Source organism: Talpa europaea (assembly GCF_964194135.1).
Source record: "Talpa europaea genome assembly, chromosome: 9".
NCBI classification, from domain to species: Eukaryota; Metazoa; Chordata; class Mammalia; order Eulipotyphla; family Talpidae; genus Talpa; species Talpa europaea.
The window spans coordinates 114,531,032-114,544,534 of record NC_140076.1 but is presented as its reverse complement, the minus strand read 5'-3'; the positions used below and the strand labels follow the sequence as shown (position 1 = coordinate 114,544,534).

Genomic DNA, 13,503 nt, shown 5'->3' with positions numbered 1-13,503 from the left:
ATCTGAGTGAAAGCGGCTTGTGTTTTCTTAATATTTTTAGCCCAGTTGCTTTAGGTCAGGGGCCTAGGAATGTGTTTCGGGGGCTATGGAGAGGAAGCCTGTGTATCCAGGCCCCAGCCGTGTACGTGGGCCTGAAATTCCAGGGAAGTCCACTCTGGGGCCCTTGTATAGATTTAGCCATCATGAGCAAGTCATGGAAGGGGTCCCTAGACCCACCCCATGCCATTCCCAGCCTTCCAGACGCGATGTGACTAGAACAGAATTGTAGGAGATGCGGGACAAGTTCTCACTCCAATTCAATTTTTTCCCATGACTTTATCCATTTGTTTTTCTCGTCCCAGAAATGGCTTCCTCTTTCCACCCCCGCGCATGTAAGCTCTCCAAACAAGAAGGACAAAGCTATGGCTTCTTCCTGCGAATCGAGAAGGACACCGACGGCCACCTGGTCCGGCTGGTGGAGAAGAACAGCCCGGCGGAGCAGGCCGGCCTGCAGGACGGGGACAGGGTTCTGCGGATTAACGGGGTCTTTGTCGACAAGGAGGAACATATGCAGGTGAATGAGACACGGGTGTTCCGCTTGCAGGCTCTCCCCAGGCTCCCCATCTCTGATAACTGGAGATTGTGAGATCAGTGGGGCTTCCCTGGCTGCCCCTGGTGAGACAAGACACCCTGAGGGCCGCACGTTCTGCCAGCCAGCCAAGCTTCCTGCACCTCCCCAGGGCTGCGAGGCTCACGCCTCGACTAGAATAGGAGTGCCCAGTGCACACTCGCATGGTGTCAGGTCTGAGTGCATTGCTTGTTTGCGACAGGCCAGGAGCGATGCTAGGTCCTGTCATAGCCGTTATTCTGTTAAATCTTTACCAGAACCCATGAGGTACAACTTGCCATTTTACAGAGAAGCAAGTGGCTCCCGAGATAACTGAGCCTGCTGGAATGTTCGTGCAGGAACACATGGAAGGGTCTGACCTTACCCCAAATGTGTCTGCCTGCGAGCAGGAGCTCTTCTCACGGCGCTGGGCTGTCCCCGTAGACCCAGGAGGACTTTTGTGCTCCAGCATTTATCCCTAGAAAGGACCAGACCTTGCAAAATCCCCTGGTCTGGGTGGGGCCAAATTCTAGACAGCGAGGGTGCGCCAAGCCCAGCCTAACTCCACCTGGGCCTCAGGAGGGCAGGGGTAACATCTGCCGACTGCTTGGGTGTCGGGGCCTATCGGAGCCTCCAGAGCATCGCCTCTGGCCGTCGATAGATGATTGCTGGTTAAAGCGACCTTTTTCTTCCTTTCTCCGAGGTGGTGGATCTGTTCAGAAAGAGCGGGAATTCAGTGACTCTGCTGGTTCTGGACGGGGATTCCTACGAGAAAGCCGTGAAAAAACAGGTCAACTTGACAGAGCTGGGTCAAAGCCAGGAATTGGATGTGAATGACAAGAAGCTGCCGCCTGTGCTGAATGGAGGGGTGCAGGCCTGGGCCCAGCCCCGCCTCTGCTACCTGGTGAAGGAGGGCAGCAGCTACGGCTTCTCTCTGAAAACTGTCCAAGGTGAGCTTGAGGATGGGCATGGACGCTGCTTTCCAGAAGAAGGTAGTAAGGACAACCATCAGCAGCTCCTCCCCGGCCCTCCCCATGAGCTCGTGTGAGGGTTCAGCACAGTGGGCAGCAGCACAGGGCTGGGGGCGCTGACACTCCTGTCCCCCTGTGTTCCGCTAAGCCTTAGAGGGTTGATACTACTTCTTTTCTAGCTTCCTTAGGGTAGGGGTGGAGTGTAGAATAGGGAATAAGAAGCAAGAAAAATGAAGATCTTCCTAATAGCTACTTTTGAGTAGGAATTTTGAGTAAGAATATTTCTGCGGCGTCACTCATTTATTCAACAAATTCTGGAGCACCTACTGATGTCGGGCACTGTCATGGTGGCCGAGGACAGTACAGGATCCCCACCCCGTGACATTTAACGTAGGCTCAGCCTGAGCTGTGTCCCTGACCTCTAGCTGAGAGGTACGTAGTGATTTGAAAAACCTCAACCATCGGGAAGTGCTAGAAACCCCGTTTCAGGCCGACTTGGGGCCTGTTGACACTGGTTCTGTAATGGTTTCTGGGGATCGGGATTGGAACCTTAGGCGCTGCGTCAGCCTTTTGATCCCACTGTAGTGTTGCTTGTCCACAGTCTTGTTTGGGAGAGGTCCTGTGGGAGGTCTTGACTGGTAAGTGATAGCAGTTTAGTGGGAAACATACATTGTTCCAATTTAACCTGTAGCTCAGAGATGCAGACTCCCTGTGAGAGGAATTTCTCAAATCTGCCACTTGAGGACAAACAATGTTTTAGGTGATCGAGGAAGCTTGGCATTTCTTAGAAGTCCATTATCAGTAAAGTGGTAACAAGATTCAAATTATACTCATTTGGCTCTTATGCTTATGTCAATGGTGAATGGTTTAGATTAATGAAAAAATGTTTTCTTCCCGATAATATATAATCAGGTAATAGGAGAAACATTAAGTGTTTAAGGAAGCAGAGTTTAAGTTACCGCTATTTCTTACGAATGATTTATGTCATTAATAAGCTACCCTTTGACTGGATTGAAATACGAATATCTTGAAAGAATTGACATCATTCCTTAAAGAAGCACCTAAACCACACCCCCAACCCAAACCAGCGTCTCTGCACCCTTCCCTTCCTCCTGCTGCTCGGTCCTTCTCAGTCTGCGTCAGAGAGATTTATTACCCCAGTGATGGTCGGCAGCAGCACGAATTCAAGGGGACAGATGGAGTGGCCACCTTCTAGTTCTGCAAGTACAGAGAAAGGAAATAGGACGCAGGGATGCACTCGGGAGAGTTTGGTGCTGTCTGGCCACTGAGATTCTTTTCTTGCCTTTACTTAGGCTCAGAAGTTCTATTCATGTCAACAAAAAACAGCAGCATAATGGCCATGTCAAGCTTTGTGCTAGCATCTAGTATTGTAATTCTAGATCAGAAGCCAAAATCTATGTGAGTTAGCCCTAAAATTGGAGGCTCTGGTTTTACGATGGGGAGAAAATCCTTGATGGCTGCGCAGGTGATCGATCTGTCACACTTGTCTGTTGCCTTGACTTTCAGGTAAAAAGGGAGTGTACATGGCAGATATAACGCCTCAAGGTGTGGCTATGAGAGCTGGGGTCTTGGCTGATGATCATGTCATTGAAGTGAACGGCGAAAACGTAGAAAATGCCAGCCACGAGGAAGTGGTTGAAAAGGTATAGTCCCGAGAGGTGCTGTTCTCCCCTTCTCTTGCATTCCACTCTCACTAGAAGTGGCAGGAAGTCTAGGAGGGAGGAACATCACGATGGGAAGTTGCCCCTTTATAATAAGCGTGAGCAAACTCGCTGCTGGCAAAAGCAGTGTTCATGTGGGGGTTTGGAATAAAGCCTTTGCTAGTTTCATGTTACCTTGAAGTGTTCTAAAGACCCTTCACTTTGCCGTTTGGACCTTATTTGGATCTGCTTGGCAGCCCCCTCTGAATTTAAAATGAAGTCCATCTTACTAAAATGCTTTCATACAAGCTGGAAGATAACCAGCGTGGCAACGAATACAGATACACATGGGGGGTGTCGGAAGTCTTGTTACCCCAAATTGTATGTCCCAGCTCCACTGCACAGGGAAATCGTGCTGAGGTTTTCTTTGAGGTCACAGGGAATGTTGAAAACTGACCAACACCGCTTCTCTTGGTAGAGATTTTCCTTGGCAGATCTGTCCATGTAAACTACTTCTTCCTCTTCCAAGTGGGTGTCCTCGCCTCCACCTAAGCACCCGGGTTTTCTGGATCCCAGCTCCCACTTGGTTTCTGGAGCATGTATGTGGAGGAGCTCAGGACCTAAGGGGAAAAATGACCATGGAAGTGAGACAAATGCCAGTGAAATCCCCCCGTTCCCGCTGACTCCCGAGACCGCGCACCTCCACTGCGACACTCGTACTTCTCAGCGTCGTTCTCGGAGGCTGATGTCGACGCGCTGTGTGTCGTTGCAGGTGAAGAAGGCGGGAAGCCGTATCATGTTCCTGCTGGTCGACAAGGAGACGGACAAGCGCCACAGCGAGCAGAAGATACGATTCAAGAGAGAAACGGCCAGTCTGAAGTTGCTGCCCCACCAGCCCAGGGTCGTGGAGATGAAGAAGGGCAGCAACGGCTACGGCTTCTACCTGAAGGCAGGCCCGGAGCACAAGGGTGAGGCAGGAGATCTGGCAGCGACACCGTCCAATTTTTTTCCCGGGCCTGACTCCAGAGCTCTGTTAGACTCCGACTCCCTCGCAGATGCGCGAGGGGCCAGGAAGAAACTAAAGGCACACTGGGGTCAGCCCCCATGTCCAATGGGGGTCTGATGCTTGGTACCCCAAATTTTTACAGCTGATTGATTAGGTGGAATCTGGGATTTGAGCAGTACTGTTGGTAAACTGGCCCTGTGGGGGTGGGTGGAGTCCTGTTACAGCTTTTTGTTTTTTGGGGGGGTAATGTAAATAAATATCCCCACCACCGCGGAGTTTAAGCTACCCACATGCTGTCACGGAATGCACACTCGAGAAGTCTACTGCGGAAGCGGTTCTTGTGAGCTGGCGTAGCCAGTCACCCGCCACTAACTCTGAGGCAGAGGGGGGGGCGGGCTCTAGGGCTCAGAGAACCAGGAATCCTTCTGACTCCCTGGGACTCAGCAAAGAAAGAGCAGCCGGCCTCCGGGGCGAGTGAACGCACGAAAGGTCGGCAAACGCACTCGCCTAGAAGCTGCCCTTCTCATGATGTATGTTTACAGTAACGAGCCAACTATTGAGCTGGTTAACATGTAAAAAAAAGTGCTCAGGGCTTTTGCGAATATAAGGCAACGGGACGGGAGTTTTTCAGTCAAGGAGCCTCCTAGTGAGCACAGGAGAGGGGACGTGTGTGCGCAGCTGAAGAGCGCCAGGTGCGCCTGGGTGCAGGGCGAGGGAGGCCCTGTGGGAACTCGGGTGGGAGCTTGCCTCACTGGAAGGTCCTGGAAGGCCTCATGTAGAAGTGGCCCCTGAGCTCAGGCTTTCGTATGACTGGGATTTGGACAAGTAGCTGGAGCAGGGACAAGGAGGACGGGAGTTGTGTGAGCAAAGCAGGGAAATATGGGCAGCTTGAGCAGCATCTACCGGAGAGGGCAGGAGACCAGACTAGAGGTGGGCGGGAGAGCAAGACCACGAAGGACCTCCGTCAGGCTGAGGAGCTGGGGCCTGTGTGGTCCCAAGTCTGCCCACTGACTGGGAATTTATTGACCCTTAATGCTTAGGATGCTATTTTGTTGAGATTAAAAGCCAGACACTTAGAAACATCATTCCCTTGAGACCCTTTCCTGGTTGGCTGGGTCTGTTGCTGGAGCGAGTTCTGAGCAGGGCTGAGGCTGGCTGGGGCGCTCTCGGGCTTTCTGGAAAGGCAGTGGGAGGGACAGCAGCGTTTTGTGTCTATTTCATTAGGGCCGTGGGCCCCACCGGAAATCCCGCGGCCTTTTTATTTCTTGGGTAGGTCAAATCATCAAGGACATAGATTCTGGAAGCCCAGCGGAGGCGGCTGGCCTGAAGAACAACGACCTGGTGGTTGCGGTCAACGGCGAGTCCGTGGAGTCCCTTGACCACGACAGCGTGGTGGCGCTGATCAGAAAGGGCGGGGATCAGACGTCGCTGCTGGTGGTGGACAAGGAGGCTGACAACCTGTATAGGCTGGTGAGTGACAACAGGCCACGTCTCAACACGTGAAGTCTGGCACGATTTTCTCAAGTGCTCACACTTGGGCTGAGTTACTACTCTGTTCTTCAAACTGGAAGGGGTATAACAAATATCATTAAGGCTGAATTGAAGCTCAGAATGGCAGTGATAAGAAGGTTTTAAGATATTATGTTTACAACTTTCAAATATGCAATATATTGTTAAATACAGTCCCTATGCTGCACATCACAGCCCCAGAACTTACCTCACAGCTGAAAGTTTATACTTTTTAAAAAAGATTTATTTATGCACACAAGAGCTACGGTACAGACCAGAGATGCAGGGGGTAGAGTATTCACCAGTGACAGAGTGGGGAACAGAACAGGCAGATTGACTGAAATGCTCTGATGAGGGGAGCAGCGGGCGAGTCAGGAGAGGTCTGCCTCGCCACGTGGGTTGTTCCCTGGCTGGCCGGGGTTAGAACTTGTGCTGCAGTAGCTGCGGATTACTTCCTAGCGTGGTGCTTAACCCCTTGAGCTACCAGGGAGGCCCCAAAAGTTTATACCTTTTGACCCACTTCATCCATGGTCTCCACTCCCACTCTACCTGGCAACTTCCCATCTGTTCTCTTTATCTATGAACTTAGTTTTTTGCTTTTAAGGTTCTACATGAGTGATATACGGTATTTGTCTTTCTCTGCCTTATTTCACTTAGCATAATGCCCTCAAGGTCCAACCATGTTGGAGCAAATGGCAACATTTCATTCTTTTTTGTGACTGAATAATATTCAACTGTTTGTCTAGAATATTCTCTTTACCCACTCATCCATCAGTATACACTTGGGTGGTTTGTATGTCTTGGCTACTGTAAATAATGTGGCAATAAACATAGGGGTGTGTAGATCTTTTTGAATCAGAAGTGGAATTGGTGGATCATATGGTAGTCATATTTTTAATTTTCTGAGGACGCTCCACTGTTTTCCCTAGTGGCGGCACCAATTTATATTCCTACCGACTGTGCACAAAGATTCTCTTATGTCCACATCCTTGCCAGCACTTGTTATTTTTTACTTTTTGACAATAGCCTTTATATCAGGTGTGAGGCAATCACACTGGGCTTTTCATTCCCATGTGCTTGATTAGTGGCGCCTGCTGGTCATCTGTGTGTCTTAGGAATAATGTCTATTCAGATGTTCTACCTCTTTTAAAGCAATTACTTGCTTGTTTTGCTACCGAGTTATATGAATGCTTTCTATCAGATATGAATTACAAATATTTCCTTCCATTCAGTAGGTTGCCTTTTGGTTCTGTTGGTGGTTTCTTTTGCTGTGCAGCAGCTTTAGTTTGATGTAGTCCCATTAGATTTTTTTTCTTTTGCTGTTAAATCCAAAAATATTAAGATTGGTGTCATGGAGTTGACTGCCTGTTTCCTTCTAGGTGTTTTATGGTTTCAGGTCTTGCATTCAAGTCTTTAATCCATGTTTTCTTTTTGTGTACGGTGTCAAACAGTGCTCTAGTTTCATACTTTTGTCTGTGGCTTTTCAGTTTTCCCGGCACCATTTATTGAAGAGACTGTTCTTAATGGTATATTCTTGGCTTGTTTGTCATAAACTGACCATATATATGGGGGTTCATTTGGGGTTTTCTCTTTTGTTCCATTGATGTGTGTGTCTGTTTTACTCCAACACCTTACTTGTATTCAACACATTTTTTTTTAATTTATTTATTTATTGATTGATACATACATACATACAAGCACTGGGTACAGTCAGAAGCACGGGAGGGTGAGAGAATTCACCAGAGCCAGAGCGGGGAGCAGAGCAGGCAGAAGGACCGAAGTACACTGCTGAGGGGAGCAGCAGGTGGCAGGAGAGGTCTGCACGCATGTGGGCCAGCGCTCAACGGCTGCGCCACCAGGGAGGCCCTGTATTCCATGTGGGACCCTCCTTCGGTGGCCGGGGAGCAGCCGGGGATCGAACCGGCGCTGCAATGGCTGCGGGCAGCTTCGCAACCCAGCGCTCAACCGCTGCGCCACCGGGGAGGCCCTGTATTCAACACATCTTGACTAGATCTTTCAAAATACTTGTCTAGAGATTAAAAGAGTGAACTGGATAGACAATGGGTTTTTAGTTAGTGGAAAAACCGGACATAAAATATTGTTGCTGTTAGAACAATGTCAACCTGAACATATGTGTAGTGGCCTGCAACTTGTTCCTACCCTAAGCAAGTTTATTATCATATTTGGATGGAAAAGTAAAACACATTTAATATGCATAAGTCCATACATAAGACAATGTGTTGATGGATAATTAATTTACTAGTGTATAGTTAATATTTAAAATATCTAGTTAGGATAGAAAGAATAAAGAAACTAAGAAGTTCAAGTTTAAATAGGAATTCATACAAGATTATCTTAAAAGGAAATTATATGAATTCTAAATGAGACTTGATTTTGATGACTATTGAAAAGCCCAGAACTTGATGATACTCTGCCTCCACACAAAAAGGCAATTTAATATTATACTGACATTGCTTCGGGAGATGATCATATTAGTCGACTGAGTTGGTTGGACCATACTTGAAATTACTAGTCACCTTGGGCAAGCTGTGTTCTTTGTGCCTCAGTTTCCTCAGCTGTGAGATAGCTACTGTGAAGGGTGGCAGTGAGAGTTAAATGAGTTAATCATCGCGCTGTACACCTTGGGTAATTTTGTCAATTATACCTCAATAAAGCTAGAAAAAAATATATGAAGCAAAATTGACAGAATTAAAGGGATGAACAGTTTTTACACTAATCATTGGAGACTTCAATATGTCGGTCTCAATAGTGGACAGAACACAGGAACAAGAGAGCTCGAACATGACAAACCCACTAGACCTAACCCCACATACAGAACACTCTGCCCAACGACAGAACAAACATTTTGGCCACATGCAATCTCACTGATAGTCACAACAGCCAATTACACTGGCTTATACTGAGAGGTGAATGTATTTTATTTGTGAAATAAAAATTATACATTTAAAATTATACCTGTATTGCAAAACTTTCAAACTCTTTATATACAAAGAGGATTAGACTTATTTTTGAGGTGTTTTGTATTGCACAGCTTGACCAACTCGAGCAGATCTGTAGGGAGCGAGCTTCTGTCCTAGCACAGCTGCATCGGCCAGGAACAGGGTGCCGTATCTGCAGAGTGGTGAGCTCTCGGCTGGTGGAAAAGGTCATGCAGAGTCAGGTCACTGCTCAGCTGCTGTAAAGGGGATTCTGGCATCCAAGCCTGTCCCAGCTCCTCCTAATCTCACGGCAGGATGATTGAACTCTGACTTTGTTTTGGTTGGTGTTAGAGAGCATCTATCCATAGGTTGCCTGTCTTCATTTTCTCTCCTCTCTCCTCCTCCTGACAGTAAGGCCCGTAGGTAGGTGCGGATGGAAGGTTGGCTCTTTGAGATAAATGCCCTCGGTGAATAAAGTTCCAGGCACCTACTACACCCTCATTCATTTGAATGAATAATGAATAGAAACTCTGTTTAATGTCACTGTACTTTGCCTCAAGATCAGCTCCACTGTCAGCTGTGGTTGACTTGCCTGTTTGGGCCGTGCTGTCAGAGGTGTTTCTGCAGACAATGAGTCACCGTGATAATGTTCACACTTGAAAGAAAGAAATGTGGAACTTACACAAGTGTCACTGAAATTTCTGAAGTTTGCTTAGCTGGGTAAGCAGGAGGTTCTGAGACGCAGCTATTCGCAATTAGAAAGGAAGATGTGGTCTGTGATAAGGCCAGGGGCCTGAAGTCTAATTTTAGCCAGGTGCGTGTGCAGGCTCACCCGGGGCAGAGTACACATCGGGCTCACCTTTAACTGCTTGATTTCTACCCAAGCCCAGCAGATGCCCTGGACACGGTCAGCAGCAACTTAACTAACGGCTGCACCAGAATCAAGCACACCACAGTTAAAGGGAGAAGCACAGTTTGACACTAATAGTTGGAGACTTCCCTTCTAGCTCTCTCAACTAAACCCTGTCAATCAAGTTCTCAAATCTTTAAAAAAAAGTCAGATGTTTCTGTTCTACGCGTCGTCTGTATTCAGGACCATCCCAGGGGAGGTGAGGACTAGAACTATGCAAAGACGGCGAGGTGTTTCACTCGGCAGACGTGCTGGTGGTGACAGGAAATAGCACATGGAGTACAACAGAGCCAGGGCATTAACTTCTGTAACCATGTGTGGTCTCCACTTTTCCTCCCGGCTCCCCAGTTACAAGCGGGTAGTGGCTGGTCTCCTGTGTTCAGAGAGTTATAAAAAGTTATCTTTCATTTTTTCTAGAGAAAACGTTTCACTTTCTCAAGTGTGTTAAGCAGCTCTGAAGACCTTCTCCCTGGGGGCCATGCAGATGAAGTGACTCTGCATGATTACTGGGCAGGCCCTCAGCGTGCATAATCATCCCACAGGGAGGCGGCTGTGGCCATCCGGGGCCCTGTTCACGCTCACAGTCCGGCACCTCAGGGACACCAGCAATTCGATTAGGCTTATTTTGGGGTCCTCGTTCCACAGTCTGTGCTTTCGTTTGTTTCCATGTTTCTATCCATGACGCTATCACCAAGCTCAGCCTGGGTCCTTTTCCTGGAGGGAGAGCAGAGGAATCCTACAGCCCAGGTAGATGTATCTGGGAAGGGAGTGGAACATGTATGGCCTCGCAAATTGAACAGCATGTTTAATGAAGCGGAACGACTCACGAGTACCTTTCTCCCACTTTTCTCAAAGGCTCATTTTTCTCCAGTCCTCTACTATCAAAGTCAAGAACTGCCTAATGGTTCTGTCAAGGAGGCTCAAGCTCCTGCTCCTGCTGCTCTGGAGGTCTCGTGTGCAGACACCACAGAGGAAGCAGGAGATCCCAGGCCTAAGCTCTGCAGGCTGGTCCGAGGAGAGAACGGCTACGGCTTTCACTTAAATGCGGTTCGGGGTCAGCCAGGGTCGTTCATCAAGGAGGTGGGTAACCTGGCTCTGCCGCCCGGGGGCACAGCCAGGTAGGGGGCTCCTTTCCTCCCCCCACGGAAAGCCTAGTAAAGGGCTTGCGCTGAAGCCCCTCAGTGAGGGTCTCATTTGGGTTCAAACAAAGTGTCCCTTCAAGACAGCCCCAGGACAGCTGAAACTCCCCCCCCCCCCCGCTCTACCTCTTCATGTTTTCAAATCAGATGAAGTGACTGACGTGACTATCTGGCAGTCACTGTTAACTCTGGGGGTGATATCGTGTACTTCCTGGTCTTTGACGCCCTGCCCAGCAGGGGTGGACAGTGAGGCTGTCCCTACAGCTTCCAACCTGGGAATGAAGGGGACCTAGGAAACGGAACGCCTTCATCCAGAAGACGGAGAATGATTTGCACCCGTTAAAACACTCATTCGAGACGGAAGCTGTAGCTTTCATAAGCAGGAATGCCTGAGTGTCTTCCTTAATTTCTTTTTTTTTTTTTTAAAGATCTATTTATTTGTTTATACAAGCACTGGGTAAAGTCAGAAGCGCGGGAGGGTGAGAGAATTCACCAGAGCCAGAGCGGGGAGCAGAGCAGGCAGAAGGACCGAAGGACACTGCTGAGGGAAGCAGCGGGCGGCAGGAGAGGTCTGCGCGCCATGTGGGACCCTCCTCCGGTGGCCGGGGAGCAGCCGGGGATCGAACCGGTGCTGCAGAGGCTGCGGGCAGCTTCGCAACCCAGCGCTCAACCACTGCGCCACTGGGGAGGCCCTTAATTTCTTAAGGAGAAATAATTACCAGTTAAGAATAAATTCTCAAACTCAACTCGTTTCTAAAGGGAACTGGTCTGACATGCCTTGTCTGGGTCTGTTCGCAGGTACAGGAGGACAGCCCAGCCGGCCTGGCTGGGCTGCAGGACGAGGATGTCCTCATCGAGGTGGACGGGGCGAACGTGCAGAGCGAGGCCTATGAGAAGGTGGTGGAACGAATCCAGAGCAGCGGGAAGGAAGTCACACTCTTAGTCTGTGGGAAGAAAGCCTACGATTATTTCCAGTCTAAGAAAATCCCCATTGTGTCCTCCATGGCTGACCCACTGGACGTCAGCCCTGGGCCCAAGGAAGCCGATCCCGGGCAGTCGGAGTGCGAGGCGGCTGCGCCCAGAGAACGAGTAAGTGGCTACGCATTTCTCCTCCTGACCTAACTCAGCAGAGGCCCTCACTGAGCACCACATAGCTCCTAAAATACTAACTCATAATGTAAAGAGAATAAAGCAAGTTATTGTGAGGGAGGTGATGTAGCGTAAGGACAACAGGTTTCTTATTTTTCCCAGCAGTGAAGCTGACAGCAACTTTCTAGGGTAGAGAAGAAATAAGTTTATTAAAATTATAGTGGGGACCACCAGAATAACCTAAATCAGGCTACTAAGTACAAATTCCGGAGCTGCCATTTATCAGTTTTGGGCAAAAAGATTTATTTCCTCAGCGCCTCAAAATTTCCCTCCTATAAGACTGGGATAATTTGCAGGCTTCTTATCAAGATTATGTTAACTAAGATTATGAAAGTGGCTCAAACAGCTCCCGGTTCATTGTAAGCCTGAGAATGGATGGTGGTGGTTAGAGACAGTATTGTGCTTTACATAGTCATCAGGTATTAAAGTTTTAGCACTAGGAAAGAATAAACATTATTCTGTATATATTTGCATTAGGCGAGTTCCTTGGTAAGTCTCAGATTTTTATTTTTGTTGAATTTCTTTTCATAGATGAAGTTCAAGAGTGACTTAGTCAAAGTCAAGACTCTACATGTTTTATAGTATTCTTTTTTCCATTTCATTAACTCTACTGATTGGTAATATAAATAACAAATGCTGATTTTTAATAGAGTTAGTCTGGGCTGCTGTAAGAACATGCCAGAGACTGGGTAGCTTATAAAAAACAAGCACTTACTTCTAGTTCTGAAGGGCGTGGAATCCAAAATCCTGGGGTGACCATGGCTCATCTCCGGTGCAGACTGTTGCTTTTTGCCTCATATGGTAGGAGGGCCAGTGAGCTTTGAGGGGCCTTTTGTAAAGGGGGCCAATCACCTCCCAAAGGCCCTACCTCCTAACACTATCACCTTGGGTATTAAGATTTCAACATAAATTTTGGGGTGATACAGACATTCAGACCATAGCACATTTAACAGCCTCCAACCTTGTAGTCTGGACTGTTTATTTTAAAAAAGCTGGCTTTAAGAATTCGATCATATGACTATAGGAGGGTAATTATAGTGCCAAGCTGGCTTTATGAAAAAGAAATACAGACATTAAAAAAATTGCTAAGTGTGTTAAACAACATTCTGGGACAAAGTCAAGTGCAGAACTCACGTGACCTGGCTTGCTTTTGAGTCAGGCGACTGGAGAAAGCGCACCTGCCCTGGCCTCCCCTGCGGCCACTGACGCTGCCTCCGCTCTTCCACACAGGCCCACAGCACAGCCTCCAGCTCGGCCTCCAGCTCCGAAGACACAGAGATGTGAGAGCAAATACTGGCTCTGGCTGGGATTTAACAGGAATCCTTCAAGGAATAAGCTGCCATCCGTTCGCTAGCTGCTAGAGAGATGCCCGGACACCAGCTCGTGCGGCCGTCTCTGCTGCCCCTGGCTGGGCAGCCGCGCTGACGGCTCACTGCCCATCTGCTGAGAAGACTTAAGGCAGGAGTTGCTTCTTCTCACAGGATCTCCTTCGAGCTCCTACTGAGCTACACTTGTATGTGACGGCATCGCTTTCTCTGCAGGCTCCTTGAGGACCAAAGATGATTAGTAAATCTGTATATGTGAGAGCTACTGATTAAAATATCTGTGCAGACAAGCCTATTAAATTCATGCT

General features: G+C 48.4%; 1 protein-coding gene across 1 annotated transcript; it reads left to right on the top strand.

Moving 5' to 3' along the window:
• Positions 1–343: 343 nt before the first annotated feature.
• Positions 344–13,154, top strand: PDZK1 (PDZ domain containing 1; the record flags this gene model as incomplete). The annotated part of the gene is made up of 8 exons (XM_084242478.1): positions 344–553; positions 1,290–1,536; positions 3,085–3,221; positions 3,991–4,186; positions 5,498–5,694; positions 10,438–10,662; positions 11,520–11,810; positions 13,101–13,154. 8 exons carry the CDS (start codon positions 344–346, stop codon positions 13,152–13,154), a joined length of 1,557 nt encoding a protein of 518 aa, XP_084098604.1.
• Positions 13,155–13,503: the final 349 nt, after the last annotated feature.